General features: G+C 42.6%; 1 protein-coding gene across 1 annotated transcript; it reads left to right on the forward strand.

Annotated features, from left to right (window-relative positions):
- Positions 1-3,547: 3,547 nt before the first annotated feature.
- Positions 3,548-19,800, forward strand: tbx21 (T-box transcription factor 21). The gene is made up of 6 exons (XM_056430068.1): positions 3,548-4,107; positions 16,123-16,277; positions 16,625-16,746; positions 16,865-17,023; positions 18,348-18,409; positions 18,741-19,800. The coding sequence occupies exons 1-6, from the start codon at positions 3,548-3,550 to the stop codon at positions 19,531-19,533; spliced, it is 1,851 nt and encodes a 616-aa protein (XP_056286043.1). The 3' UTR covers positions 19,534-19,800.
- The last annotated feature ends 584 nt before the right edge of the window (positions 19,801-20,384 follow it).

A 20,384-nucleotide genomic window follows, 5' to 3' on the forward strand; every position in this document is an offset into this window, starting at 1 on the left:
GATTGTCTTGAAGGAGAAAGTGTTGACGCGAGGCAATCCTCCCATTAAAAACCAAGGCACATGTTTTTGCACCGCAAATGAAACTTATATGGTTTTAATAATGAGCTTAACAAGTGAGAGAGTCCTCTGAGGGCGGATGATAGACTTTCACCCAGGAGACAGATGTCCAGTTTGAAACCAGAAGTAAACATTGACTTTATGCTTGAAATGTAACTTCATTACGTTGTTATTGTAATACTAACCATGATCTTTATTCTGCTCTTTAAGATGGACAACGCTCTGGTAGAGACCTGTCAATCACCTTGTAGCCCCGCCCAAAAGTATACCCTGCTTTATTTGACTCTAAATGGACCACAATTTACAAAATTATTATCATGTTGTATTAAGACTTGAAACTAGAGATTGAGAGGATAAACTCATGTTTACAATGTTTACTTAGGAAATAAATCAAGAGAGTCATTTTCTCATCGACTTCTAAACAACCAGAGGAGTCTTCCCTGGTGGTCAGGATGCAGAATGCAGGTTTAAGGAAATTCTGTTTTGGCATCACTTTTCAGAACGGGAAGTTGCCGTGCAGATGTTATAGAGCGATAAAGTGTCGGACAGAGAGAGGATGTCGAGGTGGAATGATCAACAGACCTTCTAACTTTAACTTTAACTCTTGTCTGATTTTCTTCTGAAAGTTACAAAAGTTTTCAGAAACTCCAACATCTAAAAAGGTGTTTTTTGGGGGGGAAGAGGGAGAATTTCAGACCCTGTTTGACCATCTGAAGTACTTCATCTAAAGCCCACTGAGGCCTTTAATGTCAGCCAGGAATCCACAGTGTCCTTCATTACAGATCTAATAAACCGTCAGCTATATTCCTAACCAGCGGATGATATCCCCACAATCCGGTAATCATCGCCTCGTCTTCCTTTTCACAAAATGTCATCCGTTTTAATTGAGATGTCTGGGGGAGAAAGTGTAAACGAAGACATGTCAAGATGTCCGCTGATGCTCCCGTCCGAAGCTTCACGTCTAAATCTGTGAAGCCTCAGAAGCCGCGTGCGAGCCAACCGCACTTGCTTTTTACTACATTATTTTACAGCCGTCGAGATGTTTACATCAGTGTCCGGTTGCCTCTCACTGGAACGACAACGCAGACCGAGAAACCAGAATCAGCTCCATCAGGATTAAGAACCACGTCATCCTGCCCCCCCCACTCACCCCCACCCCCTCATGGCCTGGGCCCTCCCTGACCCGCTATTAACACTTTCAGGATGAAATGAAAGCTGAACAAGGTGATGGGCCCGAGGCTGCAGCCGGAAGCAGAGGAGAGGAAGTGTGTGTGTGTGTGTGTGTGTGTGTGTGTGTGTGTGTGTGTGTGTGTGTGTGTGTGTGTGTGTGTGTGTGTGTGTGTGTGTGTGTGTGTGTGTGTGTGTGTGTGTGTGTGTGTGAGGGGGGGTTGGATACGCCTGGCTGGCCGTGGTGTCGCTCACACCGTTGCCCTCTCGCCCCTCGTGTCAACACTGATGACTTCAGCGGGTGCCCTTATGAGCTCACCTTGTTAGAAGAGACACAGGAAGTGGAATTAGAGTAGTGACAGTGTCGAGGGGCAGGGGGGGGGGGGTAGCTGTGTCATACCTGCACTGGAGGGGGGTTTAATATGTGGTCTCACACTGGCACGTATAGCTGCAAATACCTCAGGGTTTCCTCACCTGGGTTCATGGAAGCTGAAAGAGAACCTACAAAAGGTCTTTCAGAGAATCTTCATCCGACCAGATGACGTCTAATTGGTCGCCTGCCGAGTGACGCTAAGAGATTTTGGATTTTTTATGTTTGTGAGTTTATTTTGCATAATGTGTGAGGTAAATCTGACCTGACGGTGATCTGCTGCCGCGGATGGTGACTTGTTCCAACAGCTAGCAGATGAAAGTGATCTTTGATCCGGATTTTATGAAACTGTTTATTAATTTATATTCAGGCCCAATGTGAAGACACCCCCCGTTAGGGGAGGGGTCCCTTCAGAAGGCTATACTATCAAAATCATGCTCATCAAGGGCACAATCTGAAAGGAAGTACTTTCTTCAATTAAGGTTCTCAGAAAATTATAATTATTTGAAGTTTATTTTATTTTGGGTTGATTTACATTTAATGACACCACATACCAACCAGTGTTGCAGCCTGAAGACAAATGTATATTGATCCACCGCAGCCCAAAGGTTTTATTACGGTCATAACACACTTTGAAACCTAAAAAACTATCTTTTGATGGTTTAAATGGAACATGAAAATATAAAGAGGATGCAACCTGTCACCTGCTGAACAGTATAACTAATTGGATGAACTAAATTAAATTGTGGGCAGGTTTTCTATCCAATAATTAAATGCAACTTCAACTCAAATTTAGCACATCAGTGCAATAAAATGTAATTAAGTTAGTCCAACTCATTTTTAGCAAATACGACAAATTAAAATAACAATATACATTAAATTGCATTTATTTTCATTTGTCCAACTCAAAATAAATATGGGATATTAATATATAAAATAATTAATATATCATTTTAAAATGTAAACCCCCTTTAGAATGTTAAGATACATGACACAAAACACAGTTGAGGTTTTTATTGCAAATACTAAAATAAGTTTAACATGGTCAGAACTGACGACCGAAATCACACGACTGCATTTTTAAAATATATATTTCACAAATACAATATAATAAACGGACTGATCAGGAAGTCAGTGACAATACATCTCAATTGAACTTCAATACACAGAATAGAGGTATATATAACATTTTACAATTTTACATTTATTTTGCGTTGCTATGCACACCATCTAACCTAAATAAATCTAATAAATTAAAGTATTCCTACATTTTGTGTTACACCCAATAAATATAAATATCTTCATTTTTGTAATTGATTTAATTAAATGTATCAAACCATATTTAAATGTGTCACCTCTAAGAAGGGCTTGGATCACAGAGTGTTTAAGCCAAAGCTAAATATTCCATATTGCTAAATAAGAAGTAATTAGTTAAATTACTACTTTCATAATTGTACACGTTATTTCCTGTAATGTCTTAAATCTTAAATAATATCCTTCTTAAAATATGTCAACCTACAGTCTGTGTGTGTGTGGGGGGGGGGGGGGGGATTCGCGCTCGGTTATGTGATGAGGGGAGGGCTCGCTCATATCTGGAGCCTATCACGTCGCGCCTCTGCCTCGGACACACCTCCGAGATATGAGCGGCCACTAAATGTATATATCATAGGTTAGAAAAAAAAACGACAAGACAATCACCAGATGCGTAATAAAAAAATAAGTTTATAGATGAACAGTCTGATGAGCGTGAGCTGATGGTTTTATATCTTAAATTACAGACCGACCGAGACGCAGACTTTTAAAGTGGCACGTCAGTGATGATAACAGTCCAGCTGTTTACTGATTTTTGTATTATTATTATCATCATTTCTTATTGCACATTGCACTCTTATTGAACTGCAGGCAGGAGCGGCGCCTTATGCCATTACGCACACACCGGGAGCGGGGCTGCAAATGGGCGGCATAGGCGGCAACCTCTACCTCAGCATGTTGAATGGGACTGAAACGCAAACTTTCGGAAAGAACTCCGACATCAGCAGTCACCTCCACCGAGGCGGCGGCGGCGGCTGCAAGGACCTAGCCGAGTTTAAAATGGGGATCCAGGACGCGAGGTTTTACTACCCGGATCCCGTCCAAGGCGGCCAGGACGCTCTGGCGCTGCCGTACCACTCGGACCCGGCGGTGGGAGGGTACGGAGCGCAGCCCGGCAGGTTTTACGCGCAGACCCTCGGCAGTTGCCCGTACGGCGGCGTGCGCTCACCGCCGAGGAGCGGAGCCGGGCAGGGCTACATCTCGGCGGCGGGCGACGGGTTCCCCACCGGCGGGAAAGACTTGTACTCTCCGTCTCAGGAGAATTACCAGGCGAGCTTTCAGCACGGCTTCCAGCGGCCGCCTCTCTACCCGCTACCTGGGCTACAGGTGTGCGGGAAGACGCAGGCTCTGCTCAATAACTACCCGCTGTGGGCCAAGTTCCACAAGTTCCAAACGGAGATGATCATCACCAAACAGGGGAGGTGAGTCCGACTGGCGGCTCCAGCTGATTTAACCGCTGGTTGCCCTATGGTCAGATGTTGGGGTTACATAGATACATTACGCACCGTATATTCTGGCTTTCCACACTTTCTATTTAACTCACCGCCGACGAGCAGCTACAGAAACTTCCGACAGTTTAACTTGAAAGTTTTTTTATTTGTGATAATATCACTTTAAAAACGTGTCATCGTTTGGGCTCCTTTACTCTGCAGGCATCATCACCCCCACAGGTGACGAAGGTGTTGGCAGCTTTGGCTTTTTTAATTTTTTTTATGAGAATGACCTTTGAACATGTTTAGCGTAACACGTAAAATTGGACAGAGCTGAGTCATAATTTGACTATAAACAGAAATGAATCTACTTGCAGTAATTACTTTTAATATATATCCCAAGAATAGTGCTTATTCAAGTCATTTCTCTATTTACTATCAAATATTCTGTCTAATTTTGTTGTTCTTTTTTTGTAAAAATATCTATTTTTTAATTGCTCGGGCCAGAAGTTGCTCTCGAGCCAATATAAGTGATAAAGTGGAGCTAATAGAGCATGTTGCAGGCTGTGTTTTGACACCTCTGCTTGACCTTTAAAGTCAGGGGTCCCTTCACTGGTTACATAATTTGTATTTCATTGTTGTGACTTCTTAATCACGAGAGTACTTCGCTTTGCACTAACTGTTGAATTAAATATGTTGTACTTTTTTATCGTCCGACGTCTTTTGAACATACACATTCCTTTTGTGGTTTTAATATTGATAAAACAAAAATATAAAATCAGCGCCAAATCAAGCCGTGCTGCTCGTGAAAGGGTTTTCAGACAAACCTCAACCTCACATCTCGAGTATAGAAGCGGTGATAATACTGATAATACAACAAATACAAAGAAATAAAAACAAACGTAAAGAAGAGCCTGTGAGAGAGGGGAGAGAGAGAGGGGGGGGGGGCGGTCAGACAGTGGCGCTGCCGGGGCCTCTCTGACGGGTCACGGAGCATTAACGTCCGCGAGGATTAATTCACTAATGCGCGACGCTCGTGTTGGACAGAAGGTTTCAGGCCAAAGGTTTCTCATGAGCCGGGAACCAGCGCGCCGTCACACAGGAGGACACCGATATGCACCTCCGGTTCAGCCCCGGGACTCCAATCTGCACTTATATAAAGCATATATAAATCACATACACGTACACGTATATATAAATATATATACATATATATATATACATATATATATTTATAATGTATGTATATATACATATATTTATATATGTATAAATATGTTTATACAAAATATTTGTATATATATGTGCATATATATATAGATATACATATATATATATATGCGAGTCTGTGTGTACATGTGCATATATATAAGGTGTGTGTATGAATGTACATAAATATATTTTATAGATATATGTGCATATATATATGCGAGTGTGTATGTATATATAAATACAAATATATGGATATACATGTGCATATATATAAGTGTGTGTATGTATGTACATACATATATTTATATAAATATAGTTATATACATGTGCATATATATATATATATTTGTGTATGTATGTACATACATATTTTTATATACATGTGCATATATATACGTGTGTGTATGTATGTACAAAAATATATCTATACAAATATATGTATACATGTGCATATATATACGAGTGTTTATGTATGTACATAAATATATAAATATTGTTTATATAAATATATTTGATTTATATGTACATATACGTGTGTACGTTTATGTCTGTTTTTCACATGAGGATTAACAGATTTAGAAGAAGAATTAAACTGTTGAGCCCGTTAGAGTTATGGTGACACGTTGTCCTCTGACCCGCGCGGCTTCTTGAGTTTACTCTCTGGTTGACTGCAGGTTCACCTGTCACAGTCACTTATGTTACATTGTGCATCTTTGAAGTTGTTTATTTGTATCTTCTATCTTTTCTTTTTAAAACAAACAAAATAGGTGCAAGATACTTCTATATTGCTTCACCTTATTGCATCATAGTAATATTGATTATTGATTATTGGAAGACATTGACATTACTGCATGAGGGAGATTTTAAGCTGCTGTGTGGAGATTGTGTTTGTTTGTTTGAGTGTTTTTGTGAAAGCTGCAGCAGTTTCAGGCAGACAGGGTGTGTGTGTGTGTGTGTGTGTGTCATTTCACATAACATGTTCATGCAAACACTTGGCAATTTTTGTCTTTCAATTTTAATACACAGCGCTCTCCAAAGACACACACACACACAAACACAAACATAGGGACTTCTTTTTAGACAATAGATCTGTAATATCTTGTCAAGTGAATCAATAATCATTCTGAGCGTGAGTTAGTTTTATCTTAAAAGATCTTATTTCAATAAATCTTACCAAATGTAGATTGTTCCATTGCCACATTATTTTCACTCGTTACAAACAACAACAACACCTTATCTTCATTGTTTTGTTTTTTAAGACTTTTCTGCACCAAAGTGTTAAGCACAACCCGCGGTGATAAAAGATTCGGGGAAATTGGGCGCGGAGGTGTTACACTTCCCCCAAAAAAGTAAATTTTCATATTGCGCAAAAAAACCCACAAACCTCATATTACGGAAATTTCAAAAATGTTCTCTCCCTTTTTTATCTCCTCGCTCCATCACTCTCGTGCACAATGAGTGACGGAGACTTTTTTGTGAAATACAACAAAAACAAAAGAGTTTCAGAGAATCAGTCAAAGTTTTCAGAATCAGAGCCAAAAGAAAAAAAATCCTTCTCACATGTTCATCTTGGGGGTTCCGGCTCCTCCAATAATGCATCTGTGATTCTGGAGAGAAGTCGGAAAGGGTCTGCAATGTTCATCAAAACCCTGAAACCTAGAGGAGCTGAAAGAAGCTCCAGACGGGTCCAACACCGCGCAGCCTTCAGACGGCCACGCGGACGAGGTGAGGCACCTTTGAAGTTCAGGAAGTAAAAGACGAGAGTGTTTTTTATGCCTCTACTTTCTTCGGCTTGCACTATAGACGCCCGACAGATCTCTCACAAGTTTTGCTCGTGTACCACACCTGCACTTTGAAATCAAGAGACATTTTTCATGGCCTGTAGCAAAAGATGAGGGAGGGAGGGAGGGAGGGTTGAGGGGGTTGAGGGGGATTCATGGGCACTTTTCATGAGCTAAATTCAGATCGCCACACGAGCTGAGGTCATCTCAGGCTGCTGTTTGACTCCTGCACAAAGGCAAAGTTCGTGGAGGCTGCCGAGGTCGATGCGAAAACATCCAAGAGGACGAAAGAAAATGGAGAGAGAGCGCCTTTCAGATGCAACATTATGGGATGTTTTTTTCTGACATAGTGAAACAGGAAATCGAAGTGACCCAAACTGAAAAGAGAAAGCAAAGCTTCTTTGTCTTGGTCTCCTCGTTGGTGTGATTGTCCGGCAAGCCGATCTCACACCTGTGTGCTCGGTTTAGATGAGAGTCAAGAGGTGAAGCTGTTCCCTGCCGTGGTTTTTGAGAAGCGCATTTCAATTTAAAAAGGAGACTTTCGTCGAGACAATTGCAGCCAATGGCGCCTCTATTCGGATAAAAAGAAAAGTGTCCCCCCCCCCCCCACCCACCCCTCCCTTAAACTTCTTACTGGAGAGCTATGGCCTCTGAACAAGAACTAAAATTTAAGGAGGAAGATAATAAGTCGCCAGTCATGCTCACAGAGTTGTGCGCGGTCATTCAGTCTGTGTTCGAGGAAGGAGACGCAACCTTATATATATATATTTATGTATATATATATATATCTATACATACTGTATATATATATATATATATATATGCATATATATGAAATATATATCCCGAGTACAACAAAGCTGCCATTTTATAGTGAGATATGTTTGGAAGCCTTGCGTGTTAATTACCGTCCTCTGTGTGCTTGTCTAAAAAGCAGAAGTGAAACTATTTCAAGGTTTTAACAGTGTGACTTGTCACTTCCTGTTCAGCTGTTAAAGTGCATGTGCAGCTTTTCACAGAAACATCGATATATGCTGATAAACGAGTCCTTCCTCTTCCCGCGTAAATAACTGTTCTAATAATCGGGCGGTGGAGTCCACTGCTGTTTGAGCCACAAGCCTCAACCAGGTTATTTTATATGTATATGTCTCTATATTTAGTTTTTAAGAGGGTTAATAAAAACGTTGGGGCCGAGAGAGCTGAACAATAAACTAATATGTTGTGATTATTTAAATACCAAAACATAACGGCTGATTCGAGGTCGACTGAAACTCATACGATGCTGACGGATTAACGATTAGTTGATTGCCTTTGTCTGCAAATTAATTGATGATCTGATAAACTGAACACACTGATATATCAATTAGCGTGCCAAAAAAAAATATTAAGCATGCCCCAAAATGTAATGTAATAATACAGTATTGCCAACAAAAAAAAATTAACAACAAATAGATCCAAGGAACACGTTTTATATTAACTTTCTTTTGCTCCATTAAAACACATTGAAGAGCCACACTGTTGCCCCGGGTGACATGTTCCTCCATCACCATCTGTAGTTTATTGTGACTCACAATCTCACTTACAGTCACCAATACTCTTGAGATTAATCCACCGCTTAAAATAGTCCCCGCAACAAAAGCACTATTTCCTCCTGTTTAAGTAACTTTTTATTAAACACAGCTGTGTCCAGCTATTGAAGGAGTTACTGAGCCCTTTTTTACAGAATGAAACTATATTTATTTGTACCTGTTTGTACATCTTCAACATATATAGGACCGAATGGCCTTGAGGTGTCATGGACAGTGAGCCAGTGTGAGGCATTTGTTTTTTTCACAACAAAAAATGACAGAATAGCATCACTCGTATCCTTTTTATGAAGTATATACAGCAATAAAACCAAGAGTATCTGTAAAATATAAATCACAACGCGTCCAGTCACTGAGCTCCTCTGCGATAAGTCGATGTCGTGCTCGTGTCCGGCAGCAGCTGGAGACCGGCACGTCTACGTCACACGTGATCAGGTGGAGACGCGCCGTGACAAAAACTGGACCTGAGCTCCCGTCCGGGTGAATCAGCCGGTGCGCTCATGTAGAAAAGTCCTCTCCCCGAGTCCCTTGTGAATATCCAGTTCCTCTTCCTTCGCCGAGCATCCCACCCGGTCGAACCCTCCCCCCCTCCTCCTCGCTCTCACATTTTTCCCTCCTCTCCCCCCGGTTTCCCCTCTCTCTGTACCCAACGCTCCCTCCTTCCTCTCCCCCCGCCATCATATAGAAAGTTTATTTTAAATGTAGTCTATTTTTATTAAATGTCACCCACCAGCCAGCCGGACCATCTCTGTATCACTTGTCACCACTCATCTGTTTCTATGGTAATCAGGATGAAACAACAAAACAGACGCTCCGGTTGTGAGTGCTCATGTGCGTAAACATCCAGGAGTAGCAGCCGGGTGACGGGAGTCTGTCTGGTGGATGTGGAGCTGCGAGTTCGATTCCCACTCGTGTTGCAGCGACTCCTCGTGTCCTCTGTGTGTGCGTGAGGGTTGTGTTCCCGTGTGTTCGTCGTCACGCGGCGATACAACATGTGTCAAACTGTTAGAACGCAGCAGCAGCTACTGTACACGCTTCCTCACCACGCCGCCACCACATTGACTGAACTCTGGCATTGAAGCACAAGGCCCCCCCTCCCCCTCCCCCATGTGATGTTTTTCTATGGTTTCCCCCCTTTTTTGCCAAGTTGTGATTTCCTATAAAACAAAGGCTTTATATACGTGAATCGACAATATCACTGGAGCAAAACAAAAAGAAAACGACTCATCCGCTTTCTAGATTACTCTCGCCCGGCGTGGGAGGGAGGATCCATTCATACGCTGAAGAGTTTCTGTTTTCACTGGAATTGAACTCTGCAGTGGAAGAAGAGACGCCTCACCTGTTGTTGAAGAGCAGAGGACTGTGGTTGGTTGTTAAACCGGACCCGCATGCTGCCAGAAAGACCCAACTGGGAGGCTCATGGCAGGGTTTTGTCTTACCAGTGTGTGTGTGTGTGTGTGTGTGTTTAGCCTACAAGCAATCATTCAAAGGCCCAATCCAGTATATTCTTTAAGTCTGACGTGGGGAGCTCTTTTTGAGGATTTAGCTCGAGACAAATTCAAAGAAACTTTTATTAAAAATGCAAAGTTCAAGATTATGTATGTTGACATTTGCAATAAACAAAATATATAGTTTGAGGATGTTTGACTATACTTTGATATTTAGTTGACTTGTGAGGTTGTCAGGAGTATTGTTTGATAAATACAACATCTTAGTTTAAATCATACTGGTCATTTGTTCTTAATCAAACTGGAGGAAATGGTGCAGTTGTTGGGGACTATTTTCAGCAGCGGATTAATCCACATTTGGTGCTCTGTGCGTGTGTGTGTGTGTGTGTGTGTGTGTGTGTGTGTGTGTGTGTGTGTGAGTTCATGGTGACGAAGGAACAACAGTGAGGCTCTCTGATGTGCTTTTGATAGAGTCCACTATTGGTCGTATATGTTTACTGTTGGTTTCAGTAATGACAATAACACAAATATAAAAGAATAACAGAATTGTCCTTTAAACGTTTTCTAAAAATAATATGAAGTATAAGAACAGTGGTCCCCAAACTACGGCCCGCGGGCCGAATCCGGCCCGCCTCCCCATTTGGACCGGCCCCCTGAACAATACTAGAGACGCGTTCCGATTTATTATTTTGTTCACCTGGCCCGCTGCCGTTGAGATTGCAGTGAGACGCAGAGAAAATGTGGAGTGGTGCTCTTCGCAATAGAACATCTTTGATGGGACGTGTCGCGTCTCGGCCAATCAGCGTTCAGATGTCCACAGTGTGGTTAGCTTGAATGTTAGTCCGCTACATCTGCTGCCGTCACACTGCACGGTGTAGCGATACTAACAAAGTACCCGTACGTTAAAAACGATGTGATTTAGCATATTTTTAGTATCGATACTTCATTAAAAGAGCGATCAGAGCGCACGCGCTGCTCCGCTCCGTTAAATGCTGTCTGCACGCGCAGCACTCACAGCGAGTGGCGCGCGCATCGCTCAGCCGTGATGCGCGCACACAGGTGAGCACATTCTCACTAGCACCTCCCCCCCCCCCCGGCTGGCCCTCCAGCCGACAAGGCAAACGTTATGTGGCCCTCTTCGGAAAAAGTTTGGGGACCCCTGTATAAGAATTTTACCTAAATTAAATAGTCTTAATATTTTATCTAAATCAGGAACTCAGGAAAAAAACAGACAACTTATATACTCATCTTATACCGACAAATTAAACTCTGCCTTTAAGAAATAAAGAATAAACTAATCCATTACAGCTTGTGACAACATGTCTGTCAAAATGGGATTTTTTGGCGGGGGATTTAATTTCTTGGGGTGCATATTCAAGGAAGCTTGACTGTTGTTTCTGCATCCCTGTCAATTTACTTACACATAAATATAAATAACAGCAATGAACAAAGAAAAAACATATAATTATATATTTATATATAGTAAAAAACAAAGCTTGGACTTGAGGATTATTTTCTGTATGTACACTGTGTAGGATTCATTGACAGATATGCAAATATTTCAAAGAAAAGTGCAATATTTAGGAGTAAGAAGGTTTTTGCCGGTGTTACTTCTTGCTGCATGTGCACACAGAACAATAAATCCCGATCAGCAAAGACGGAGCCTCCAGGTGTCCCACTGGCCTCGAACGCATCGTCTCTTTACACACCTCACTTGTTTTTACACCACTAAATGACCCAAGTGCTGCAGGGACGACACGCTGAATATAAATGAGGTGAATCTGCATCCAGAGGGGAGATGACAGCAACCCGGCCGACATGTCGGGCGCTTGTGTTTCTGACATCATTAATAGTCCAACCCTTGATTTGAGTTATTATATATTTCAGCAAGTTTGGTTCCCGCTGCAGAAACAAGTCTTTGAATAAAAAAGTTAGTTTGTTTTCTAGTCTTACGATAACTAATTTAAATTAATGCACTGTATAAAACACACTTATCGCTACCAAACTCGGGAACTCTTTCAATGCATTTATATCGAAACATTTGCACCATGACGCCTGTATTCATGCTTTAATATTTTAATAAAAACCTAATCCGGGCAGGATGTGTGGTTTAAAATCAAATTGACTTCATTTTCACATTGAACTCATCAAAATGGAAGGTGGAAGGTGGAGGGTGGAGGGTCATGACAAACGCTCCATAGCCTCAGGTGCTCTGAGCCGGTTTAAAACAGCTGGCCCAAATGTCAAACATGTTGCCCTGATTTATGAACACCAGCTACACACTGGGCGCCTCATTTAGACCCAGAGTGCCGGCAAACACCACCACCTCATCGTGGTTAGCTTAGCATAAAGACTCGACGCATGGGGCGGAGCGGCTAGCCTGGTTTTTACCAGATCTGATGAGTTATCCTGGGAGCTTTACAAATGCTTGTATGGGGAGATATTTTAGGAATGGTAATCGGTACGTATGTCAACCACTTTGTCCAGACTGACATGAGGTTGACATTTTTAGCTTTTTGTTTAAAATATCATCAAATATTTTAGCATTTGTCATGAAGTCCATTGATTCCCAGAGAATAAATCATGATGTCACTGTTGCTCCCTGGACTTTTAACATTTTAAATGTCCAATGCTTTTGCTCGTGACCAAATACATGCAGAGCTAATGACATCACCATCAGCTTCAACTGTACTTTGTGTTTCCGGTTGATAGCAAATTTTTGTTTTGTTATTGTTTTCTATGCAGATTTTAGCCTTTAGCTGGGACTATAACTACAAACACATAGACACGCGAAAAATAGATGGTGTGGCTTCTACCAAGAGGTGTTTATATACATGTATATTATAAACATGTCTGGGACCGGGAGTGAGATGTGTTAATGAGGTCAGTTTGCTCCTGTGTGTGTGTGTGTGTGTGTGTGTGTGTGTGTGTGTGTGTGTGTGTGTGTGTGTGTGTGTGTGTGTGTGTGTGTGTGTGTGTGTGTGTGTGTGTGTGTGTGTGTGTGTGTGTGTGTGTGTGTGTTACTGGAGCTGCTCTGAAGACTCCTACACCCATTATAAACTCATCAAAACTACACAACTATACAACTACAAATTGAACGTGCACATTATTCAACAGAAAACATTTTCCAGCAGTTTAACATATAATAATATGAATAATGTGCATGTTCAATTTGATAATTAAATGTCTTTTCCTGGAACTAAAAACATATTTTTTCGAACAAAGGTATTATAACATGTAGTAACTTGATATATTTGACAAAAAAACATTTTGCTTGATCTACTTATTAATGTTGAGTGATCTTCTGTCCCTGCGTTGGGCGTCTCTCGACCATGCATGCTCTTTCAGAACCTGAAACGCTAAAACCAAAAACTACGCAAACCGCTAACGGTCTCTGCGGGGGAGAGTCTGACAATTAATCTGCTCTCCAGCTGAAACGAATTGGACAAAGAACATTGCAGTTAAAAGTTTAACCGGTGCCTGACCCGCCACAGTTCTGACGTTCAAGTTGAAGCGATTCTTCTGTCCCTGTGTTGGGCGTCTCTCGTCCTGCTCTCTGAACCTGATGCTTTGGGTCTATTTACAAACTCTTAGAGTGAGTAGTGGGATGTCACTAATGATGTCAGCTCTCTTTTAATGAGCAGTTTGATTGGATCAAAGCCGCAAATGTGACCTCTAAATCAAATAGGAGGAGCAATAAACTCTGTGACTTTGATGCCACACACACGCGCACAAACTCATTGTCTGTGTGTGTGGCTCACACTAACAGATAAATAAGAGTGTGTGTGAGATCCGCCTCTGATTAGCCTAACATGAAACACGTGTGTGACTGAGAGACAGACAGCTCTGAATCTGATGAAAGCAACCTGTCAAAACCTTTGGATTTGACAGAGAACCATAACTATGATCCTAAAGGTGTCTACAGGTACATGAGGAGATGCTCGATCATGACGCAGCTGTCCCCTCTAGCGATGATGTCACAGCTCTAGACTTCCCCACACACACCCATTGAAAACTCCAAGAGGAGCTGAAAAACACATAAAACTAAAAGGGGGACAATTAAATAACTATATAAAAAAAGCTGGATTATAAAGTTATAGCTAACAATTTTCTCAACATTTTAAAGGTAAAATGGTGTCTTTAGCTAAACGTATGCCGACATTGTAAACTTTTAAAGTTGAGAAAGTTTAAGCGGATTTGAAGCTTTGCTCCATAGGAAACCATTCATTATTTATTCCATAAAAATATTAATCATTTGATAATGTGGAAAGATAAAAAATAAATATCAGAAAATATACAGTAAACGTCAGAAAAAAGGTTACGTCAACATTTAAAAAAATAAATGATTGATTTAACTGAAAGTATGAAGGTCTTAGAAGCTTTTTAAGTTGAAGACTTTCTCCATTGTGATCCCATCCAAATTAATAACCATAAAATATTTATAATATGAACAATTGAAAAGTTAGACATATGAAAAGTAATAGCAATCATGAGCTGAAGGAGCTGAATATTTTAATATGTGAACAGTTTCTGTAGCTTAATATATGAAGGAGGAGAAAGGGTCCAAAATACGTACGGAAGAAATAGAAAAAGTTTCTTAAAGATTTGAAGAACAAGAGTTGGACTGCTGAAGCATTCCAACTAATTAATAGTCCCGCAGGGCAACAGTCAGTGTGGCTTGCCCCCCGAATTATAGACAATGTGATAACAAAACGTCCAGCCAGAAAACAAATATCTCCAAAATGCAGAAACATTGCAAGATGATGCAACCCTTTGCTCCGTATAATCTCAACAACAACAAAATTCTTTAAATCTGGGTTTTTAATCCTGCAGCACAAAGTGCTTCTCCATCACTACGACATGTTGAGTGTGTTTTCATGCAGGTCGTCATGCATTCGTGTCCATGTATTTGTGTGCGTGTTTTCTCTCAGAAACAGCGTCTCCTCCTCTGGACCTCTCCGTCAGCCCGTCACCCCGTCACTCCCTGCCTCACCCCGTCAGCCCGTCATCCCATCACCCCGTCTCACTCTGTTCTTCTGGGGCAGCATTATATATTCACCTATACCCCCCCCCCCCCACACACACACACACACACACACACGGTCAGCCATTCTCCTCCACCTCTCTTCCATATACTATTCATTTCATTCTTTAGCCGGCGAAGAGGAGTCTTTGAGGACCAGAGAGCGCCCCCCCCTCCCCCTCCATGCATTACTGTTCTTAAAGGTGTACTTGGGATATTTTCCATTTCAGTTAATTCTTTGTGCATTATAGGTATTATGTGATACTTCATCTTCACCGTTTTATTTGGAGAAATCCAGTTGTTGGGAGGGGACTCCCGAGAGGTCCCCTTGTACATCAATAATACTTACTAATAATAATAATAATATTTGAAGTAGGAGTACGTGTATTTTATATCGCAACAAATTAAAAAAGGAAGTATTGTTAAAATCTGTTGTTCATTAAATCAGACTTAACCCTTGTGTTGCCTTAGGGTCATTTTGACCCGAATCAATATTACACCCTCCCCCCGCCTTTGGGTCATTTTGACCCGATTCAATGTTTCACCCTCCTGTTACCTTTATATTTACTAACATATTTTACCCTTTGGGTTCAATTTGACGCCAGCAATTAAAACCTCCAGAAAATTATTAGAATTAATATTGTTTTCCAAGTTTAAGTGTGAGGTACTTTATGTTTGTTTGTTGACTCCCAAAAGAACACCGACATTAAACATTGAATGGGGTCAAATTAATCCTAATGCGGGGGGAGGGTGTAATATTGATTCGGGTCAAAATGACCCTAAGGCAACACAAGGGTTAAGAACATACATTCTCACATATATTTAAAATAGTTGTAATGAACTCAAATTGCAAAAATCTACAACAGAGAAATGTCTTCAAGGCGTTTCTTCATCTTAATCTAGATATGGGTGAACATAAAGATATTGGATGAATCACATGTTTCCCTCTCCTCCAGGAGGATGTTCCCCTTCCTGAGCTTCAACATCAGCGTTCTGGATCCGTCCGCCCACTACAACGTCTACGTGGACGTGGTTCTGGCGGACCAGCACCACTGGAGGTACCAGGGCGGCAAGTGGGTCCAGTGTGGGAAGGCAGAGGGCAACATGCCAGGTGACAATAACATGATTCAATATTTAAGATTTATATTAACAGTTTTAAAAGAAAACACTCACAGGGTTCGATGTTTGTAGGGGGACATTTACATTTTATGTGCTATTATACTTCTATTTGACTACATTTTGGAGGCAAATATTGTACTTTTCAACAAAAAATGACTTTACATTCAAATTAATTGTTTCTCTATAACGGTCTATAACGTCTGCATGAGCGTTGCAGGCTGATGTTAGATTCCCGCAGGTTAAAGTGACCAACCGGTGTAAACAACAGTGCTTTTTAGTCGTTTTCTAGGTGATAAATCGGTCCAACGTGTTGCTAATGTTGCCGTGGTGTCATTTCAGGGAACAGGATGTACATGCACCCCGACTCCCCCAACACGGGAGCTCACTGGATGAGGCAAGAAATGTCGTTCAGCAAACTCAAGCTCACCAACAACAAGGGCAGCACCAATAATGTGGCACAGGTACTGCTTCCTGTTTCCTGGGGCCTGCCTGCTGCTTTATTAAGAGCTTCTGATTGTTCTCTAACAAGTAAAGGTAGAAAGTCTTATACCTCTCTCTCTCTCTCTCTCTCTCCTGCAGATGATCATGCTCCAGTCGCTCCACAAGTACCAGCCTCGTCTTCACATCGTGGAGGTGAAGGAGGACGGCTCGGAGGACGCCGTCCTCTCATCCAAAGCTCAGACCTTCATCTTCCCGGAGTTGCAGTTCATCGCTGTCACCGCATATCAGAACGCAGACGTAAGTCGCATCGAGGAGGGCTGTGTCTGTGTGTGTGTGTGTGTGTGTGTGTGTCATTCTTTTGCAAATGATCGTCCACCACAGGTTAGTTTTTGTTTATTTAAGGAGAAGCACTAAAGGAGAAAACATCCTTTTTCATCCATTAGTCTATCTGAAGTCAGATTAGTGGTAAGGATGCATCTAAAATACGCATTTATATGTTTATTTTACTACTGTAGATTCCTCCTGAATTCACAAAAATACCTAATTTGTATATTTAAACATAAACATTTCAAAAAACTTGTAACACAAACAAGTATTATCTTAATGTAAGTAATTAACTGGGGAAGTGTCATAGTGATATCTATTAGTTTATTAGTTTATTTGTTACCCTAGTCACCTGTAAGTGTCCTCAACTTCTCTTTAAATGCCGTTTTCTCTCAATGAGTTTCTTCTCAGTCTGATTCAGAAATCTTCACTTCAGCTGCTCTGACATCCATCTTCCATCCTTTAAATTCATAAATATATATTTTTACAGAAGGCTTTCTTCATATATCATTCAATATACAAAATTTTACATCTGAATTAATGGCAAAATAGATTCCTTAGTTTTCTGATTTATACAAAGAGATATCCAAAACTACCTGTGTAAAAATCTTTGACACGAATATGTCAACAAATTGGAACAAGAATGTCTCACCTGACATGTTCAGATTCATGTTCTAGAAATAAAATCATGTTGAAGACATAAGATAATAATGCCTCGACGTACATCAGAACGCTATTGTCCTGCAGTGGCTTTTTAAATGTCATGTCCGAGTAGTGATCTGTCTTCATGCTTCTCGTCAGCTTCAGCTGGAAGCTTTGGTTATTGCATGCGTGCATCAAAAGTGCACATGCACTATTTCACAACCCGGCGAGTGTAAACATGGGTCACACTATACCGTCACCTCACCCCGGACAACCTGAGTATATTTATATATACAGTAAATATCTGTAACAGGTCAGATACCCTCTGGAGGAGCCACTGTAAGGCAGTGTGTGTGTGTGTGTGTGTGTGTGTGTGTGTGTGTGTGTGTGTGTGTGTGTGTGTGTGTGTGTGTGTGTGTGTGTGTGTGTGTGTGTGTGTGTGTGTGTGTGTGTGCACCCACTCTGGTTCGAAAGTCAAAATCTTTCCAATAACACAACGAGAAGTTGCACGTAATCCCTCATTAATTGTTAGTCAGTGAACTTCTCTCTCCCTCTCTCTCTCTCTCTCTCGTTTCTCCTACGTGGTGGCTCACTCCTTCTCTGTTTTTTCCGATGCCTACGTTCTCTCATTGCCCTCCTCCGATTCCTCACACAGATCACTCAGCTGAAAATAGACCATAACCCCTTCGCTAAAGGTTTCCGCGACAATTACGACACGTAAGTAAAATTGTTTAGTTTTTTCCGAAGATGCATTTGTAAAAAGCAAAATACATTAAATCGTAGAGAATACAAGTGTTTTTAAATCTCGGACTTGCTCATCATAAACAGCGAGACTGGGTAACTGCTGGTCCTGACTTAATCACTTAATATAGTGTTAGATGTAGTAACTCTTCTGTGCTGCAGTGAAACGGGTGTGAGGGGCTGTGTGATGCTAGTTTGAGGTTTTGGGCAGGAAATAACACCTTCTTCTCTGCTCTCTCTTCTCACACTCTCTTCTCGTGCCCTCCCTCCTCTCTCCTCCCTCCTCTCTCCTCCCTCTCCCCTACAGGCTGTACGCTCCCCCCGACTCTGATCGCCTCACCCCCTCCCCGACAGAGAGCCAGCAGCTGCTGCCGGGAGGCTGCTTCCCTCAAGGCTACCTTTCGGAGCAGTACATGAGCCCCCTGCCCCAGAGCCGCTTCTTCGGCCGCGAGGCCATCGCCGTGGGCCCGCAGCTCAAAGACCCGTCGTCCAGCCCCGGGCCTCACAGCCGCTGGTACCTGCCGCCTCAGCAGGGCGTGGCCGCCAACCGGCTCGACTTCGCGTCCTCCTACGACGGGGACTTCTCCGGAAACGGTTTCTACAAGCCCTTCCCCTTGCAGACGTCCGCTCACCACGCGCTCGGCTACTACCCAGAGCATCCTTTTGCATCGACGAGCGTGTCCGTCTCCGGGGCCACCTCAGCGGGCTGGACCACCAGCCGGCCCACCCCTCAGTACCCCAGCCACCCGACTAAGCCCGCCCCGAGCCTGGGCTGGTTTAGGCCCATATCGTCCTCCTCGTCCTCCTCATCTTCTTCCACGTCGCCCGGCAACCCCCGGCTTCACCCGCCCTCGCTCCTCGAGTCCCTGCAGGAAAAGCCCAAAGACACTGCGGCGGTGCCGGCGGAGGACCCCTGGCTAGAGCCCCCCTCTGTGAAGTCGGCGGCCTCGGCCGACTCGGGCCTGTTCGAGGGCACCAAGAAGAGGAGGGTGTCGCCGTACACGTCCGGCTCTGAAAACTCGCCGCCACGGCGCGGCGGAGAGGTCTGCGAGAAGGACAGCAACAGCGACGCAGACTACTACGGCTACTACACCCACTGAAGCCGCGAGGCGCCATCGCTCTCACACCGCCCTAGTGGACATATGTCTGTCCAGCCGGGTCATGGTTAAGAAAAGTCTCTGATTCTGCTGAAGACAACACAAACAAACAAAAACGAACTTCTGTCACATCACAAAACCCCCCCCTTCTCCTTCAAAGTGTCGAATGATTACAGGAGAAACTTCCAGGGTTCCTGTCAAAGTTAGTGTTGAACAGGAGTCGATGTGACTGGGGGAAACTGCCCTTGAGTCACACCAACACCACACAGACAAACAGACCTGTGACTTAAGCCCTTGAAACATCTTTTTATTGGGGGGGGGATCTGCATATCTGCTTTGCTGACAGACCCCTGCAGGGATTGTCGGTTCTTTCACCGTCAAACATTCTCGTTGTCTCTTTTTGCTCCGTCTTTGTCTCCGTCTGTCTCTTCCTTTTTCACCCTCAACCATTCACACGTACTCATGCAGTATGCTCCCGGTCATTTCCCCTGATGATTCTGAGCAGAAATTACATTTCACACACACAAACACGCACATACACACAAATTCACTGGCACAGTCGTCACTCCAAATCCAGGCTCACAAGTGCAGCGCCCACCGATGGCTGCAGTAGAGCGCTGCACAGTGCAGAATGAACTGATGGCAGAAGGTTAATGTGGCTCGTGTGTGTGTTTGTGTGTTTGTGTGTGTGCGTGTTTTAAGTATTTCAGCAATCATAGAAGAGATAGCAAGCCCTCAGACAACCAAACATATCTCACAGGTGCAAATCTACGCTGCACTAACTGGTTGTTTCCAAAGATTTCGACCACATCTCATGGCCTTCTTCAGCGGATGGAGTTGCCTTGTTGTCACGG

The sequence above is a fragment of the Pseudoliparis swirei genome, chromosome 13 (assembly GCF_029220125.1).
Source record: "Pseudoliparis swirei isolate HS2019 ecotype Mariana Trench chromosome 13, NWPU_hadal_v1, whole genome shotgun sequence".
In the NCBI taxonomy this organism is placed as follows: domain Eukaryota; kingdom Metazoa; phylum Chordata; class Actinopteri; order Perciformes; family Liparidae; genus Pseudoliparis; species Pseudoliparis swirei.